This window comes from Coloeus monedula (assembly GCF_965178545.1).
Source record: "Coloeus monedula genome assembly, chromosome: 39".
In the NCBI taxonomy this organism is placed as follows: domain Eukaryota; kingdom Metazoa; phylum Chordata; class Aves; order Passeriformes; family Corvidae; genus Coloeus; species Coloeus monedula.
The window spans coordinates 96,701-109,790 of record NC_138819.1 but is presented as its reverse complement, the minus strand read 5'-3'; the positions used below and the strand labels follow the sequence as shown (position 1 = coordinate 109,790).

Genomic DNA, 13,090 nt, shown 5'->3' with positions numbered 1-13,090 from the left:
GCCCACGTTGGCTCCCACAGCGAGTCCCAGGCCGGAGCTGACACCAGCCCCGACGGTGAGTCCAATGTTGTGTCCAAGGCCAGAGCTGGCGTTGGCTCCCACGGTGGCGCCCACGGCCAGTCCCACGCCGGGCCTGGCACCAGACGGAAGAGTCGAGCCCATGTTGGCTCCGAGGGCGGCTCCAAGGCCGAGTCCGACTCCAGGTCCGCCTCCAACGTTGGCACCGAGGCCAAGGCCCACCCCGGCACTGACTTCGGCCCCAACAGTCACTCCAATGTCCGGGGGCAGCGCGGGGCCGACAGTGGCACCGATGCCCAGCCCGACACTGGCCCTGATGGCGCTGCCGCCCAGGCTGGGCCCGATGTTGGCGCCGATGCTGAGGGCCACTCCTGCCCCGATGCCCGGGGCCACCTCAGCCCCGCCAGTGGCTCCGATGTCGTCCCCAGCTCCGAGGGTGGCTCCGAGATCAGCCCCGAGGGTGGGGCCCACATTGGCTCCGGCCGCCACGCCCAGCCCAACGTCCACTCTGATGCCGCTTCCCACGCCGAGGCCGATGCCGGTGTCTGAGCCGAGGCTGTGGCCAACAGTGTCTCCAAGAGCGTGGCCAACGTTCGGTGCCACGCCGGCCACAAGGCCAGGGTCAACAGTAGCCGCAGTGCTGCCTCCCAGGCCGTGTCCGATGCCAGTCCCAAGGCCGGGTCCAATGCCAGTCCCAAGGCCAGGGTCAACAGTGGCCGCGGTGTTACCTCCGAGGCCGTGTCCGATTCCAGTCCCAAGGCCGGGGTCAGTGGTGGCCGCAGTATTGGCACCAAGGCCGTGTCCAATGGCGGCCTCAAGGCCGGGTCCAACACCGGTCCCAAGGCCGGGGTCAACGGTGGCCGTGGCGTTGCCTCCCAGGCCGTGTCCGATGCTGGCCCCAAGGCCGGGCCCAACGCCAGCTCCCAGGCCGGGCTCCACGCCGGCGCCCAGGGCGGCTCCCAGGCTGTGTCCAACGTCGGCTCCAAGGCCACACCCGACGCTGACCCCAAGGCCGAGGGCAACGTTGGCTCCGACGTCGTCGCCCAGGCCGGGCCCCACGCCGAGGTCGATGCTGGGCCCGGTGCCGGCCCCGAGGTCCTGTCCAGCTCCGGGGAAGCTGAGGCCAGGCCCGAATGGCTCTGGGGGGCCTGGGGGGGCTTCGGCCGCCAGCTGCTGCCGCAGGCACCAGGCCTCAGCCTCACTGTGGGGGAACACAGGGGTCAGGGGGGTCTGCGGCCACCTGGGTGTCTCCAAGGGCGCTGACCGCCGACCGCTGGGTGTGCACTGACCTGATGACGAAGTTGTGGGCGAGCAGGGCCGGCCCCTCAGGGCGCAGCCGGGCGTAGACCCACGTCCAGCCCAGGCCATCCTTGCGCTGCAGCCGCGTCACCACCTCCCCCCGCGCCTCCGGACCTGCACCAGCTGTGGGGACACGGGGACATCAGAGGGGACAGCACGGCCTGGGGGGATGGGCAGGGGGGTGGGGGACAGGGGAACTGGGGCTGTGGGGACAGCAGTGGGGTCCGTTGTGGGGTTGGAGACAGGGGGACATTGAGTAGGATGAGGTGATTGAGGGGGATGGGGACATCGTTGAGGACGGGGCCATGCAGGATCCCAGGGCGATGTGGGACACCCCTGGGGACATGGGGGACATCTTCCCCATGGAGGATCAGGGGACAGGGACACCAGGAGGGGACCGAGGGCTCTGGGGAATCCAACGGACACCCCGGGGACCCTGGGAACACTGACCGAGGCGCAGGTGCTGGCGGGCAACGTGGCCGAGGTCCTCGGGGTGCAGCAGGCGGTACCAGGAGCGGCCCAGGAGCTCCCCACGGCCATAGCCCAGGTGGACCAGGACACTGCCGGACAGCATGTCTGGGTCACTCGTCCATCCAGACAGGGTCCCACTGGACATCTGGGGTCCCCCCAGACATCTGGACCTTCCCAAATGCCTGGATACCACTGGACACCTGGACCCCCCGGCCACCCCCCCACTGCGGCCCCACCACCCTCACCTGTCGGAGATGTCCAGCAGGGCGAGGTCGCGGGCGTGGCGGCTCTGGAAGGCCGGCAGCAGGAGGCAGTCGGGGCAGGGCCAGGGCGGGGGGTCAAGGGGGGCGCAGAAGGCCACGAAGAGCCCGGGGGTGGCACCGGGGGGCCCGGGGGGGTCCTGGAAGCGTCCCCGCAGCAGCACCAACTTGCGGCCGGCGCTTGGCCGGCGTGAGGCGCGGGAGGTGGTGAAGCGGCAGCGGAAGAGGCGCTCTGGGAGGAGAGGGGGGTGTTGGTCACTCTGTCCAGCTGTCCATCCCTCTCCCATCCTCCCATCCTCCCATCCCTCTCCCGCTCCCTCCCCCCTCTCCTCTCCCCCCCGCCCCCCAGACCCCCACCCACCTGCCTGGGGGGGCCCGGGCAGGCTCAGCTGGTGCCGCACCAGGGGGTGATCGGCCGGGTCCAGCAGATCGTAGATGCTGTCCCCTTGTGCCACCAGGTCCACCTGGGGGAGGTGACAGAGCCCGGGGTGAGCCACCAGCACCCTCTCGAGACCCCCGGGACCCCCGGGACCCCTCCCCCGCCGCCCAGCTCACCATGGAGTGGCCGAGGTGCTGCGCCACGTTGTCGGTGACCCCGACCAGCTTCCCCTCGCGGGTTACGGCCAGCAGGAACCCGGGCAGCGATGCCACCAGGTCGGCGAGCTCCGGTCCCCCCAGCAGCTCCAGGGGCGCTCCCCGGGTCGGGCCTGGGCGTGGGGACACCGGTCAGAGCCCGCCAGGCACCTGTCACCTCCGTGTGCTGTCCCCAAAGCGTCACCCACGGAGCCACCGGGGGCATCCGGAGCCCGTCCCGTGTGGAGCCGGCCCTGATCACCGGCTCGGTCCCCGGCCCTGTCCCTTGCCTGCAGCCCCAGCCCTGTCCCCGTCCTGGTCCTTGTCCCCATCCCTGTCCTGATCCCGGGTCCCAATCCTGATCCCCGTCCCAGTCCCTCGTCCCAGTCCCCGGTCCCTGTCCAGGTTCCCCTCTGCCAGCCGCGGTCCCGGTCACTGATCCCGATCCCTGTCCCTGTCACCAATCCTGATCCCGGTCCCGGTCCCTGTCACCGATCCCGGTCCCCGTCTCGCTTCCCGGCCCGGTCCCCGCCGCTCTCCGCGGTGCTGAACGGGAACCCCCCGCCGCTCTCCGCGGTGCTGAACCGGCCCCTGTCCCTGCCCGCGGTGCTGAACCGGCCCCTGTCCCTGTCCCCGTCCGTGTCCCCGTCCCTGTCCCGCTCCCAGCCCGGTCCCCGCTCCCGGCAGCGGCTCCTGTCCCTGCCTGAGCCGGTGGCTGTTGCCAGCTCCGGTCCCTTCCTGGTCCCTTCCCGGTCCCGTGCCCATGCCCATTCCCATGTGCCATTCCCCGGCTGATCCCTGCTCCCATCCCCGGTCCCAGTCCCATTCCGGTGCCATCCCTGGTCCCCGATCTCTTCTCGGTGCCATTCCCTGGCTGATCCCCCGTCCCGATCCCATCCCTGTCCCATTCCCCGGTCCCGCTCGATCCCCATCCCGTCCCGACCCATCCCATCCCATCCCATCCCATCCCATCCCATCCCATCCCATCCCATCCCATCCCGTCCCGTCCCGTCCCGTCCCGTCCCGTCCCGTCCCGTCCCGTCCCGTCCCCGCTCGCACCTGGCCGCAGGCAGGCGCCCTTGCGGGTGTAGATGCAGGCGAGGGCCATGACGTGCAGGTAGGAGAGGCGCGGCCGGTCGCCGTCGGGCAGCGGGAGGAGGTCGCGCAGGGCGCGGATCTGGGCGTTGATCTGGTCCCGCCGCGCCTTGGAGGCGCCTTTGGTGGAGCGGAGCATCCTCCGCCCGCGCCGCCGCCCGGCCCCGGCCCTTTATGGGCCCCGCGGCCCCGCGTCACCGCCGCGTCACCGGCCCCGCGCCGCCCCCCGCGCCGGGGGGGACACGCGGGGGGGGGGACACACGGTGGTCGCGTCACCGCTGACGCTGACGCAGGAGGAGGAGGGGAGGGACGGAGGGGAGAGGGGGAGGCGCGCGCGGCGGGTTCGCACCGAAATTGGAGATGGAGCGGGGAGAGGGGCGGGGCTGGGGGCGGGGGAGGGGGCGGGGACACGCCCAGGGGGCTGGGGAGGGGGGGATGGGGGGAATAAAGGGGGGGTGGGGGGTGACCGGGGAGTCAACGGGGGGTCAAGGGAGGGATGGAGGAGCTCAGGGGATGGAGAGAGAGGGTCAAGGGAGGGATGGAGGGTGGGTTTGGGGGAGAGGGAGGATTGGAGGGGTCGGTGGGGGAGTCCATGGGGGGTCAATGGGGAGATGGAGGAGCCAACGGGAGGTCAAGGGAGGGATGGAGTGGTCAAGGGAGGGATGGAGTGGTCAAGGGGGAGATGGAGGAGCCAATGGAGGGCCAATGGAGAGACGGAGGGGCCGAGGGATGGAGGGAGAGAGGGAGAGGGTCAAGGGAGGGATGGGGAGTCAAGGGAGGGATGGGGAAGTCAGTGTGGGGTCAATGGAGGGGTGGGGGGTGAGTTGGGGGAGGGAGGGTTGGAGGGGTCAGTGGGGGGTGGGGGAGCCAATGGGGAGTCAAGGGAGGGGGTCAAGGAGTGGACTGGTCAATGGGGATGGAAGGATGGGGGAAGGGCCAATGGAGAGATGGAGGGGCTGGAGGGGACAATGGAGGGATGGAAGGGTCAGTGGGGGGTAGAGGGGACAATGGAGGGGTCAGTGGGGGGCTGGGGGGGGGCAATGGAGGGAGGGAGGGGACAATGGGGGCTGGAGGAGCAGTTGGGGGGCTGGGGGGGCTTCTGGGGGGCTCCAGGTGGGGAGGGTCGGCCAATGGGGGGAGGGAGAGGGTCCAGCGATGGCGAGGGGTGGTCCCTGGGGGTCGGCGTGGCCGGAGGGACCCCAGGCCGAGGCGGGGGGATGCCCCGAGCCCCCCCCTCCCCCCCAGGCCTTTGGGAACCCCCTCTCCCCCTCCCTCCCCCCCTCGCGCGGGCGCCCCCGGATTTGGCTCCTCCCCCCTCCCCCCGGCCCCTCCCCCCCCGACTCCGCCGCTGCCAAATTTGGGCGCCGAAGCCGCGGAGCCAAAAATAGCGCGGGGGGAGCCAAAAATAGCGCGGGGGGCGGGGCCGCCGCCGAACCGGGGCTGCGGGGGGAGCGGGGGGGGGGCCCGGGACCCCCGGGGGCGTTTCTGAGTGGGGGAGGGGATTTGGGGAGGGGGATTTGAGGGGGAATCCTCCGGACGCCGCGGGGGGAGGGGAAGGACACCCCCCTCCCCTTCCCCCCCAATTTAAGGGCCGCTCCGGGATCTCCGGGACCGCGCCCGAATTCCTCGGACCCCCCTCCCCCCCAAATTTCTGAGTCCCTCCCCCATTCCCGGGGGTCTCCCCAAATTCCTGGGGTTCCCCCCCCTCGTTTCCATGCCAACGGCAGGGCCGCAGCGTTTGGGGGGAGGATGAGGAGGGAGAGGGGTGGGGATGAAGGAGGAGGAGAGGAAGGTGAGGCAGGAATTGGGATGAAGATGAGGAAGATGAGGATGAGGGAAGGGGGTGAGGAAGGAGAGGATGGGGATGAAGGAGGATGAGGAGGGGAGGAAGACGAGGCAGGAACTGGGATGGAGGGGGAGGTGGATGAGGATGGGAAGGGGATGAAGATGAAGGCCCAAGGGGCCCCTCCTCCCACTCCCCCCTCCCCAAAAACGGCCCCCAAAAATGGGGGAACCCCCAAAAAAGGGACGTCAAAATGCACCCAGGAGACCCCAAAAAGTGGGGAAACCCCCCAAAAAAGGGATCCAGGTGTGCAGGGGAGCCCCTCCCACCCCCCTCAAAAAAGAGACTCCCAACCCCCCCCCAAAAAAGGGTCTCACCCTCTAAACTCCCCCAAAATAAGGGTCCCAGACATTTTTGGGCCCCCACCCAATTAAAAAAATACCCAAAAACTCCAACGCGAGTCTGTGGGAAGGAGCTCTTTATTTGGGGGAATTTTGGGGGTCCCCCCCGAAGTTTGGGGGGGGTTTCCGGGGTCATTTCTTCTTGGCCCCCACCTCGTTGTCCTCCTCTCCCTCCGGGGGGGCCGCGGCCGCCTCAAGCTCCCGGCGCCGGCGCTGGACCTCAGCCACGGCCTGGGGGGTCAGGCTGGGGGAGCGGGGTGTCAGCGGGGCTTTTGGGGTGATCTCAGGGGGTTTGGGGGATCCCAGGGGATTGTGAGGGCTCAGGCTGGGGGGCACTTGGGGATCCCAGGGGTTTTGGGGGCTGAGGAGCAGTTTTTGGGGCAGGTTTTGGGAGGGTCAGGGTCACTTTTTGGAGCAGATTTGTAGGGGTTATGAGGCTGGGTTTAGGGCAGTTTTGGGAGGCTCCAGGGCAGTTTTTGGGGGGTCTCCCACCTGGGCACCACGTGCAGGCCGAGGCTGCGGGCGGAGCCCACCAGGGACCCCACGAGGGCGGGCAGGGGCGTCCCTCGGGCGGTCACCCCGGGATCCTTCTGCTTGGCCACGGCCACCTCGAAGAGCTGCGCCAGGGACACCACCCCCACTGGGTCGTGGCCTGGGGGGGTCTGGGGGTCAGGGACCCCCAAAATCCCCCCCAGAATCCTCCACTCCTTTAGAATCCCCCCAAAATCCTCCCCCGAACCCTTTAAGCCCCCCCCCAGCCCCTAAGGACCTCCCTCAGGACCCCCAACCCTCCGAGAACCCTAAAATCCCCCTCAAAATCCCCCAAATCCCCTCCAGGACCCTTCAAGAGCACCCACCACCTCAGAACCCCCTCAGGACCCCAAATTCCACCCCAAGACCCCAACCCCCCCCTCAGGACCCCCCAAACTCTCCCCCAGGACCCCGAAATCCCCCCCAGGTCCCCCCTGACCGGGTCTGGCCGCCCCTTTTTCCACTCCGGCCACGGCCTTGAGGAAGTAGGAGGTGGGGGGGGTCCCGATGGTCAGCGAGTAGGTCCGGTCAGGCTGCGGGGACACGGGAGGGTCACTGAGGGGGTCAAGGGGGTCACGGGGATCTGGCGGGGGGGTTCAGAGGGGTCACTGGAGGGTGACAGGGGACGGGCGAGTCACTGAGGGGGTCACTGGGAGAGTCGGGGGGGGGGTCCCCGGTGCCCTGAAGGGATCCCGGGTGGTCCCGGTGCCCCTCCCCGCCACTCACGTGCACGAGCAGCCGGACCCTCAGCGGGACCCCGGGTTTGATGTCCCGGGTGCGCTCGTTGAAGTCTTTGCAGAAGGCGGCGATGGGGACCCCGCGCTGAGAAAGCATCGGGGAGGGGTCGGGCCGGGCCTGGGGGGGCACCGGGACCCCCTAAAACTTCTCCCCCCGCGAAGCTCCCCGCACCTGCCCCAGCACCGGCCCCAACGGCGGCCCCGGCGCCGCACCGCCGGCCGGGATGAGGATCCGGACGGGCCTCGGGGCCGCCCCCGGGCCCGACCCGACCGCGGCCCGGACCGAGCGCGCCGAGCGCGCCGCGCGCGACATGGCGGCCGCTGCCGTGAGGCGCCGGGGGGGGGGGGGGGGGCACGCCGGGAGGACGGAGCACAACGGAGCCAATCAGAAGTGCGGGAATGGGGGGCGGGGCCGAACGGAGCCAATGGGAGGCGGGGTAAAGGTGAAGGAGGCGTGGCCAAAGGGCGGCAGAGAAGATCCTGAGGGAGAGGGGGCGCGGCCGAAAAGGGGCGCGAAGACGCCTGAGGGCGAAGGGGCGGGGCCAAGGGGGCGGGAAGGAGGAGGGGGCGTGGCCTGAGCGCGGAGTGGGCGGGGCTTGGGGAGCACCCGGGTGTTCCCTCCCCTCCCCCACCCGGGGGATTCCCCAAGGGATTCCCCGCCCCTCCCCCACCCCCAGCCTCACCTGGAGGGTCCCGGGAGAGCGCGGAGGGGGAGGGGCAGCGGGGGGGAGGGAAAGGGGGAGCGGGGAGGGGTCCCGGGGGTGGGTTAGGGCCCCTCCCCCCCCTCGCCGCCCCCTCCCCCTCCCCGGGCCCTCCCCCGCGCCCGCAGCCGCCTCAGAACCTCCTCGTGTGACCCCGCCCTGCGGGTCAGGGATCAGAGGTCACGGGGGGCGGGGAGAGACCCCCCCAGACCCCCTCCTCACCCCCCCAGGGAGCCCCAGAATGTCCCCAAGAGCCCTCCCAGTCCCCAAAGGACCCCTCAAACACCCCCACCCTCCCCCCCAAATCCATTGGGACCACCCCAAACCCCCTTCAACCACCCCGAACCCGCCCTTGGGGACCCCCAGCCCCCCCAGGACCCCCCGTGCCCCCCGGCCCCACCGGCTCCGGGCCCTCTCGTAGACCGCGCGCAGCTCCCGGTCCTGCTCGTCCAGGAAGGCGGCGTGAGCTCCGGCCACGTACCTGGGGGGGCCCCGAAATTCAGGGGGATCCCCTCCCTAAAACCCACCCCGAAATCCAAGGGAATTCCCCCAGAAATCCACCCCTCAGTCCAGGGGGATCCCCTGAAATCCGGGAGCGCCTAAATCTTTGGAATGCCCCCCCCCCCCCCCCCCCCCCAGTTTTTGGTGTCCCAGCCCCCAGACCCATTTTTAAGCCACTCTGACCCGTTTTTGAGTCCCCCAGCCCCGTTTCTGGTGTACCCAGCCCCGTTTTGGGGGCCCCACCTGTAGGCCAGGCCGTGGGCGAGCCCCCCCAAGGCTACGAGCAGCAGGAGCAGCCCCAGGATTTGGCGGGGGGGGGTCCTGTGGGGGGTCCTGGGGGGCTGGAACTGCTCCCAGTACCGGCGGTTCTCGTCCCAGCTCGGGGGGAAACAGCACCCATGGGACCCCCGGGGTCACCACAGGACCCCCAGGATCCCCCTGTGATCCCCTCCCCCAACCCTTAGGGACCCCAGGGCCACCCCAGGACCCCCTTTTGACCCCGTCACCCAACCCTTAGGGACCCCCCAGGACTCCCCCCACATCCATGGGACCCCCTCCGGATCCCCCCAAACCCTCAGGGACCCCCCCCTTAAACCTCCCAACACCTGTGGGACCCTTGGGAACCCCCCCAAAATCCATGTGACCCCCAGACATCCCACAAGGGACCGCAGAGACCCCCCCCCATAACCCTCAGGACCCCCCCCAAGAGGCCCCAGCACCCACAGGACCCTCCCCACAGCCCCCCCAGCACCCCTGAGACCCCCTCAAGACCCCCCACAGCCCCCCCAGCTTCCATGGGACACCCAAATCCCCCCATGCCCCGCACCCCCGTTACCGTGGGGGGGTCCCGGTGTGAGGGGCAGCCCTGGGGGGTGGGGGTGTCCCGGGCTGGCCCCGGGGGGGGTCCCGGGGGGGGGTCCTGGCGCGGGGGGCGCTCAGGGCCGCGTAGGCCTCAGCCAGGAGCAGGAAGCGCCCGTGGCGGGAGGGGTCCGAGGGGTCCCCGTCGGGGTGGACCTGAGGGGGGACAATGGCCGGGGGGGTCCCCAAAACACGGGACACCCCCCCGACAACACTTGGTAGAGGCTAAGGGAGCCCCCAGTGCTCCCAGGCCCTCCCAGTTTGTCCCTCCCAGTTTGTCCCAGTTTATTCCCGTCTCTCCCAGTGCCATTTTTGTCCCCAAACCCCCCACTTTTAGCCCCAAAAGTGCCATTTTTCACCCCAAAACCGTCCAGGTTCTTCCCCCCAGTTGCTCCCAGTTGGTCCCAGTCGCTCCCAGTTGGTCCCAGTCGCTCCCAGTACCTCCTTGCAGCGGGCCAGGAAGGCGGCGCGGATCTCTGCGGGGGAGGCTCCGGGCTGAACCCCCAGAACCGAGTGGGGGTCGGGGGGGCCCTTCCTGGGAGGATATTTTGGGGTATTTTGGGATATTCTGGGGCAGTTTTTGGGGGTACCAGGGGGTTTGGGGATATTTTGGGGTATTTTGGGGTCTCACCTGGTGCTGAGGCCCCTCCAGGGCTGGGCCCAGGGCCCCTGTGGGAGCTGCTCCAATTAACGGCTCATGAGCAACTAATTAATGCTTAATTAACCCTTAATTAACCCTTCATTAATTCTGAAACCCGACAATTTGTGATTCTCGGCGTTAATTACCATTAACTAAGCAATTCCCACCCCCTTAGCTCTCAATTATGGCTAATTAAGGTGTTAATTACTGTTAACCAAAGTTAATTACTCCTAAATTATTAGTGCTTATTAATAAAGCCATTGCTTTCTATTAATCAAGCAGCGAATTATAGATTACTAATTACCAACGAACCAACTATTAATTAATGTCTATTAGTTCAGAATTATTGCTAATTAGGTGCTTAATGATCGTAAATAATAGATTAGCTAAATACGGACAACTTATTTAATGCCAGTTGATGTCCAGAAGCCACGGCCCCATCCCACTCTCCTAATTAACACTAATCAACCCCTAAAACCGCCAATCTCTCCCCCAGCACAAATTAAACTGCAATCAACGCAAATGAACGCCGTCCCAACCCCTCCAGCCAGCCAGAGGCCGCGCCGGGGGCTCCTCATGCAAAGAGACGCTGATGAGGGGGAGCGCAGCCCTAATCAGCGGTGATTTGGGGGTTAATTAACACCCCCCGGCCTGCGCGTTACCATGGCAACCGCGCGCCGCGCCGCCATCGCCGCCGCTTCCTCTTTTGGGGTGGCAGCACGTGACCAGCATGTGACCGGAAACACCACGGCACGTGACAGGAAACAACGGGGCAGCAGCGATCACGTGACTCCAACGGGAACCGCGATGGCGGCGGAGGTGCGGGGGGGGGGGAGGGGCGGCTTTGGGGGAGTCCCGGGGCGGAATTTTGGGGTGGAGGGAGCTCAGAAAGGGCTGGAGAGGGATTTCGGGGTCCCTGGGGCCGTGTGGGTGGCTTAGAGGGCAGTGGGGGGGGGTTGGGGGCGCTCGCTGCCGTTTTGGGAGGCGCTGAGGCCGTTGCGGGTGGGGATTGGGCGGGGCCGCTCAGGGTCGGGGGTTCGGGGGGGCTCTGGGGGGGCGGGGGCGGTGCCCAGGGCCGTATTGGGTTGTCTGTGACGTCATCGCCGCGGCGCCGGTGACGTCGTGGGCGCGCCCGCGTACAGCGCCCCCCAGTGGCGGTGCAGGGCGGTGACGTTTGGCGCCCCCCAGCGGCTGCTGCTGGCGCTGTCAGGGACCCTCAGGGACCCTCCGGGTGCCATCGGGGACCCTCGGGGACCCTCGGGGTGCCATCGGGGACATTTGGGGACCCTCCGGGTGCCATCGGGGACCCTCGGGGACCCTCGGGGTGTCATAGGGGACATTTGGGGACCCTCCGGGTGCCATCGGGGACATTCGGGGACATTCGGGGACAGTAAGTGACCGTTTGGCGCCCCCCAGTGGCTGCTGCTGGCGCTGGCGCTGGCGCTGCCCCCCGAGCGCCCCCTGGCGGCCGAGCCCCGCAAGGTCCAGATCGGTGTCCGGCGGCGGCCGGAGCGGTGTGGGGACAGGTCCCGGCGCGGGGATGTGCTCACCCTGCACTACTCGGTACTGGGACGAACTGGGAGGGACTGGGAGGGACCGGGAGGGACTGGGGGGGGAAAAAAACCTGGCGGGTTTGGGGTGAAAAATGGCGATTTTAGGGAAAAAATGGGAGGTTTGAGGATAAAAATGGGATTGGGAGGTCCTGGCTAGGACTGGGAGGGGACTGGGATAAACTGGGGCAGACTGGGAGGAACTGGGAGCATGCACTGGTCGATACCAGTCCACTGTACTGGTTTGTACTGGTTTATACCAGTCTGTACCGGTTTGTACTGGTCCATACTGGTTTCTACTGGTCCGTACTGGGGCAGGGCACGCTGGAGGATGGGACCCCCTTCGACAGCAGCCTGAGCCGGGACCAGCCCTTCGTGTTCTCCCTGGGCACCGGACAGGTCATCAAGGGCTGGGACCAGGGGCTACTGGGGTGAGTGACCACCAGTGACCACCCAGTGACCGCTGCACTGGGAGCACTGGGAGCACTGGGAGCACTGGGAGGGGTCACTGGAGGCTGCTGGGGCAGTCTGAGGGAACTGGGAGCACTGGGAGCCCCAAAAATGGGGGAGGGGGAAATTCCTTGGATTTTGGGGGGAACTCTCAACATTTGGGGGGGCCCAGAATTTGGGGAGAATTCCTGGGATTTTGGGGAAAATTCCCAGGATTTCGGGCCCCTCCTGACCCCCCCGCTCCCCCCAGGATGTGCGAGGGGGAGAAGAGGAAACTCGTGATCCCCCCGGAGCTGGGTGAGACCTCAAAGGGACCCCAAAGAGGGGGAAGGGACCCCAAAATTTGGGGGTGGGAGCCCAAAAATTGAGGAGGAGAGGCCCCAAAAATTGGGGGAGGGGGCAAAAACCCCTAAAAGGGACCCCAAAAATTGGAGGGCAGACCCCAAAAATGGGGGTGGGGATCCCTAAAATGGGGGAGGGGAGACCCTAAAATGGGGGGACCCCAAAAATTGGAGGGAAGGGGGGAAAGAACCTGAAAAGAGACCCCAGAAATGGGGGGAGACCCCAAGAATTGGGGGGAGGGGGGGAAACCCCCAAAAAGGGACACCAAAATGACCCTTCCCATCCCCCCCCAGGTTATGGGGACAGAGGGGCCCCCCCGAAAATCCCAGGTGAGCCCTGAAACCCCCCCAGGGGATTTTGGGGTAAAAATTGGGAATTTGGGGTAAAAGTGGGGAATTTTGGGGTTAAGGGGGGATTTTGGGGGGTTCAGGGAGGGATTTTTGGGGTAACTCTCAGCTGATTTTTGGGGTAAATTTGGGGGGGATTTTGAGAGGATTTTCGGGTGATTTTTGGGGTAATTTTGGAGGGATTTTGGGAGGATTTTTGGGGTAATTTTAGGTTGATTTGGGGGCTTCAGGGAGGGGATTTTAGGGTGCTGACCCCTCCTTTTCAGGGGGGGCTGTGCTGATTTTCGAGGTGGAGCTGCTGAAGATTGAGCGGCGCCCGGAGCTTTAGGGGGACCCCAAAACCTCCCCAAAACCCCCCAAACCCTCCCCCCTTCCAGCCCAGGTCGATTTTGGGGTCCCCCCATTTTTTTGGGGACCTTTTGTGGGGAGAACCCCAAATTTTCAATAATTTGGGGGGGTCAATAAAGGGTTAAACCAAAGGCTTCTGGTGCGGCTGATTTTTGGGGTGGAAAAGGGAAAAAATGGGGGCAACA

At 67.0% G+C, this 13,090-nt stretch overlaps 2 protein-coding genes across 6 annotated transcripts; one reads left to right on the top strand and one right to left on the bottom strand.

The window, feature by feature from the left end:
* Window positions 1–5,960: 5,960 nt before the first annotated feature.
* On the bottom strand, window positions 5,961–10,593 carry MRPL11 (mitochondrial ribosomal protein L11). 5 transcript variants are annotated; one of them, XR_014227224.1, is made up of 10 exons: window positions 10,531–10,593; window positions 9,860–9,906; window positions 9,670–9,763; window positions 9,206–9,384; window positions 8,614–8,748; window positions 8,270–8,350; window positions 7,341–7,690; window positions 7,158–7,253; window positions 6,871–6,964; window positions 6,504–6,552 (listed from the first exon to the last, which is right to left on the bottom strand). XR_014227224.1 is itself a non-coding variant. In XM_082300304.1 (5 exons), the coding sequence occupies exons 1-5, from the start codon at window positions 7,479–7,481 to the stop codon at window positions 6,033–6,035; spliced, it is 603 nt and encodes a 200-aa protein (XP_082156430.1). In that variant the 5' UTR covers window positions 7,482–7,521; the 3' UTR covers window positions 5,961–6,032. The 5 variants fall into 5 exon arrangements, 1 of the variants encoding a protein (XP_082156430.1); XR_014227227.1 differs by having other exon boundaries at window positions 9,860–9,897; window positions 10,531–10,584; XR_014227225.1 differs by lacking the exons at window positions 6,504–6,552; window positions 6,871–6,964; window positions 7,341–7,690 and adding an exon at window positions 7,852–8,028.
* A 29-nt stretch (window positions 10,594–10,622) lies between these two features.
* On the top strand, window positions 10,623–13,013 carry FKBP2 (FKBP prolyl isomerase 2). Its single transcript, XM_082300303.1, has 6 exons — window positions 10,623–10,687; window positions 11,285–11,431; window positions 11,737–11,849; window positions 12,119–12,165; window positions 12,504–12,539; window positions 12,824–13,013. Exons 1-6 carry the CDS (start codon window positions 10,676–10,678, stop codon window positions 12,883–12,885), a joined length of 417 nt encoding a protein of 138 aa, XP_082156429.1. The 5' UTR covers window positions 10,623–10,675; the 3' UTR covers window positions 12,886–13,013.
* The last annotated feature ends 77 nt before the right edge of the window (window positions 13,014–13,090 follow it).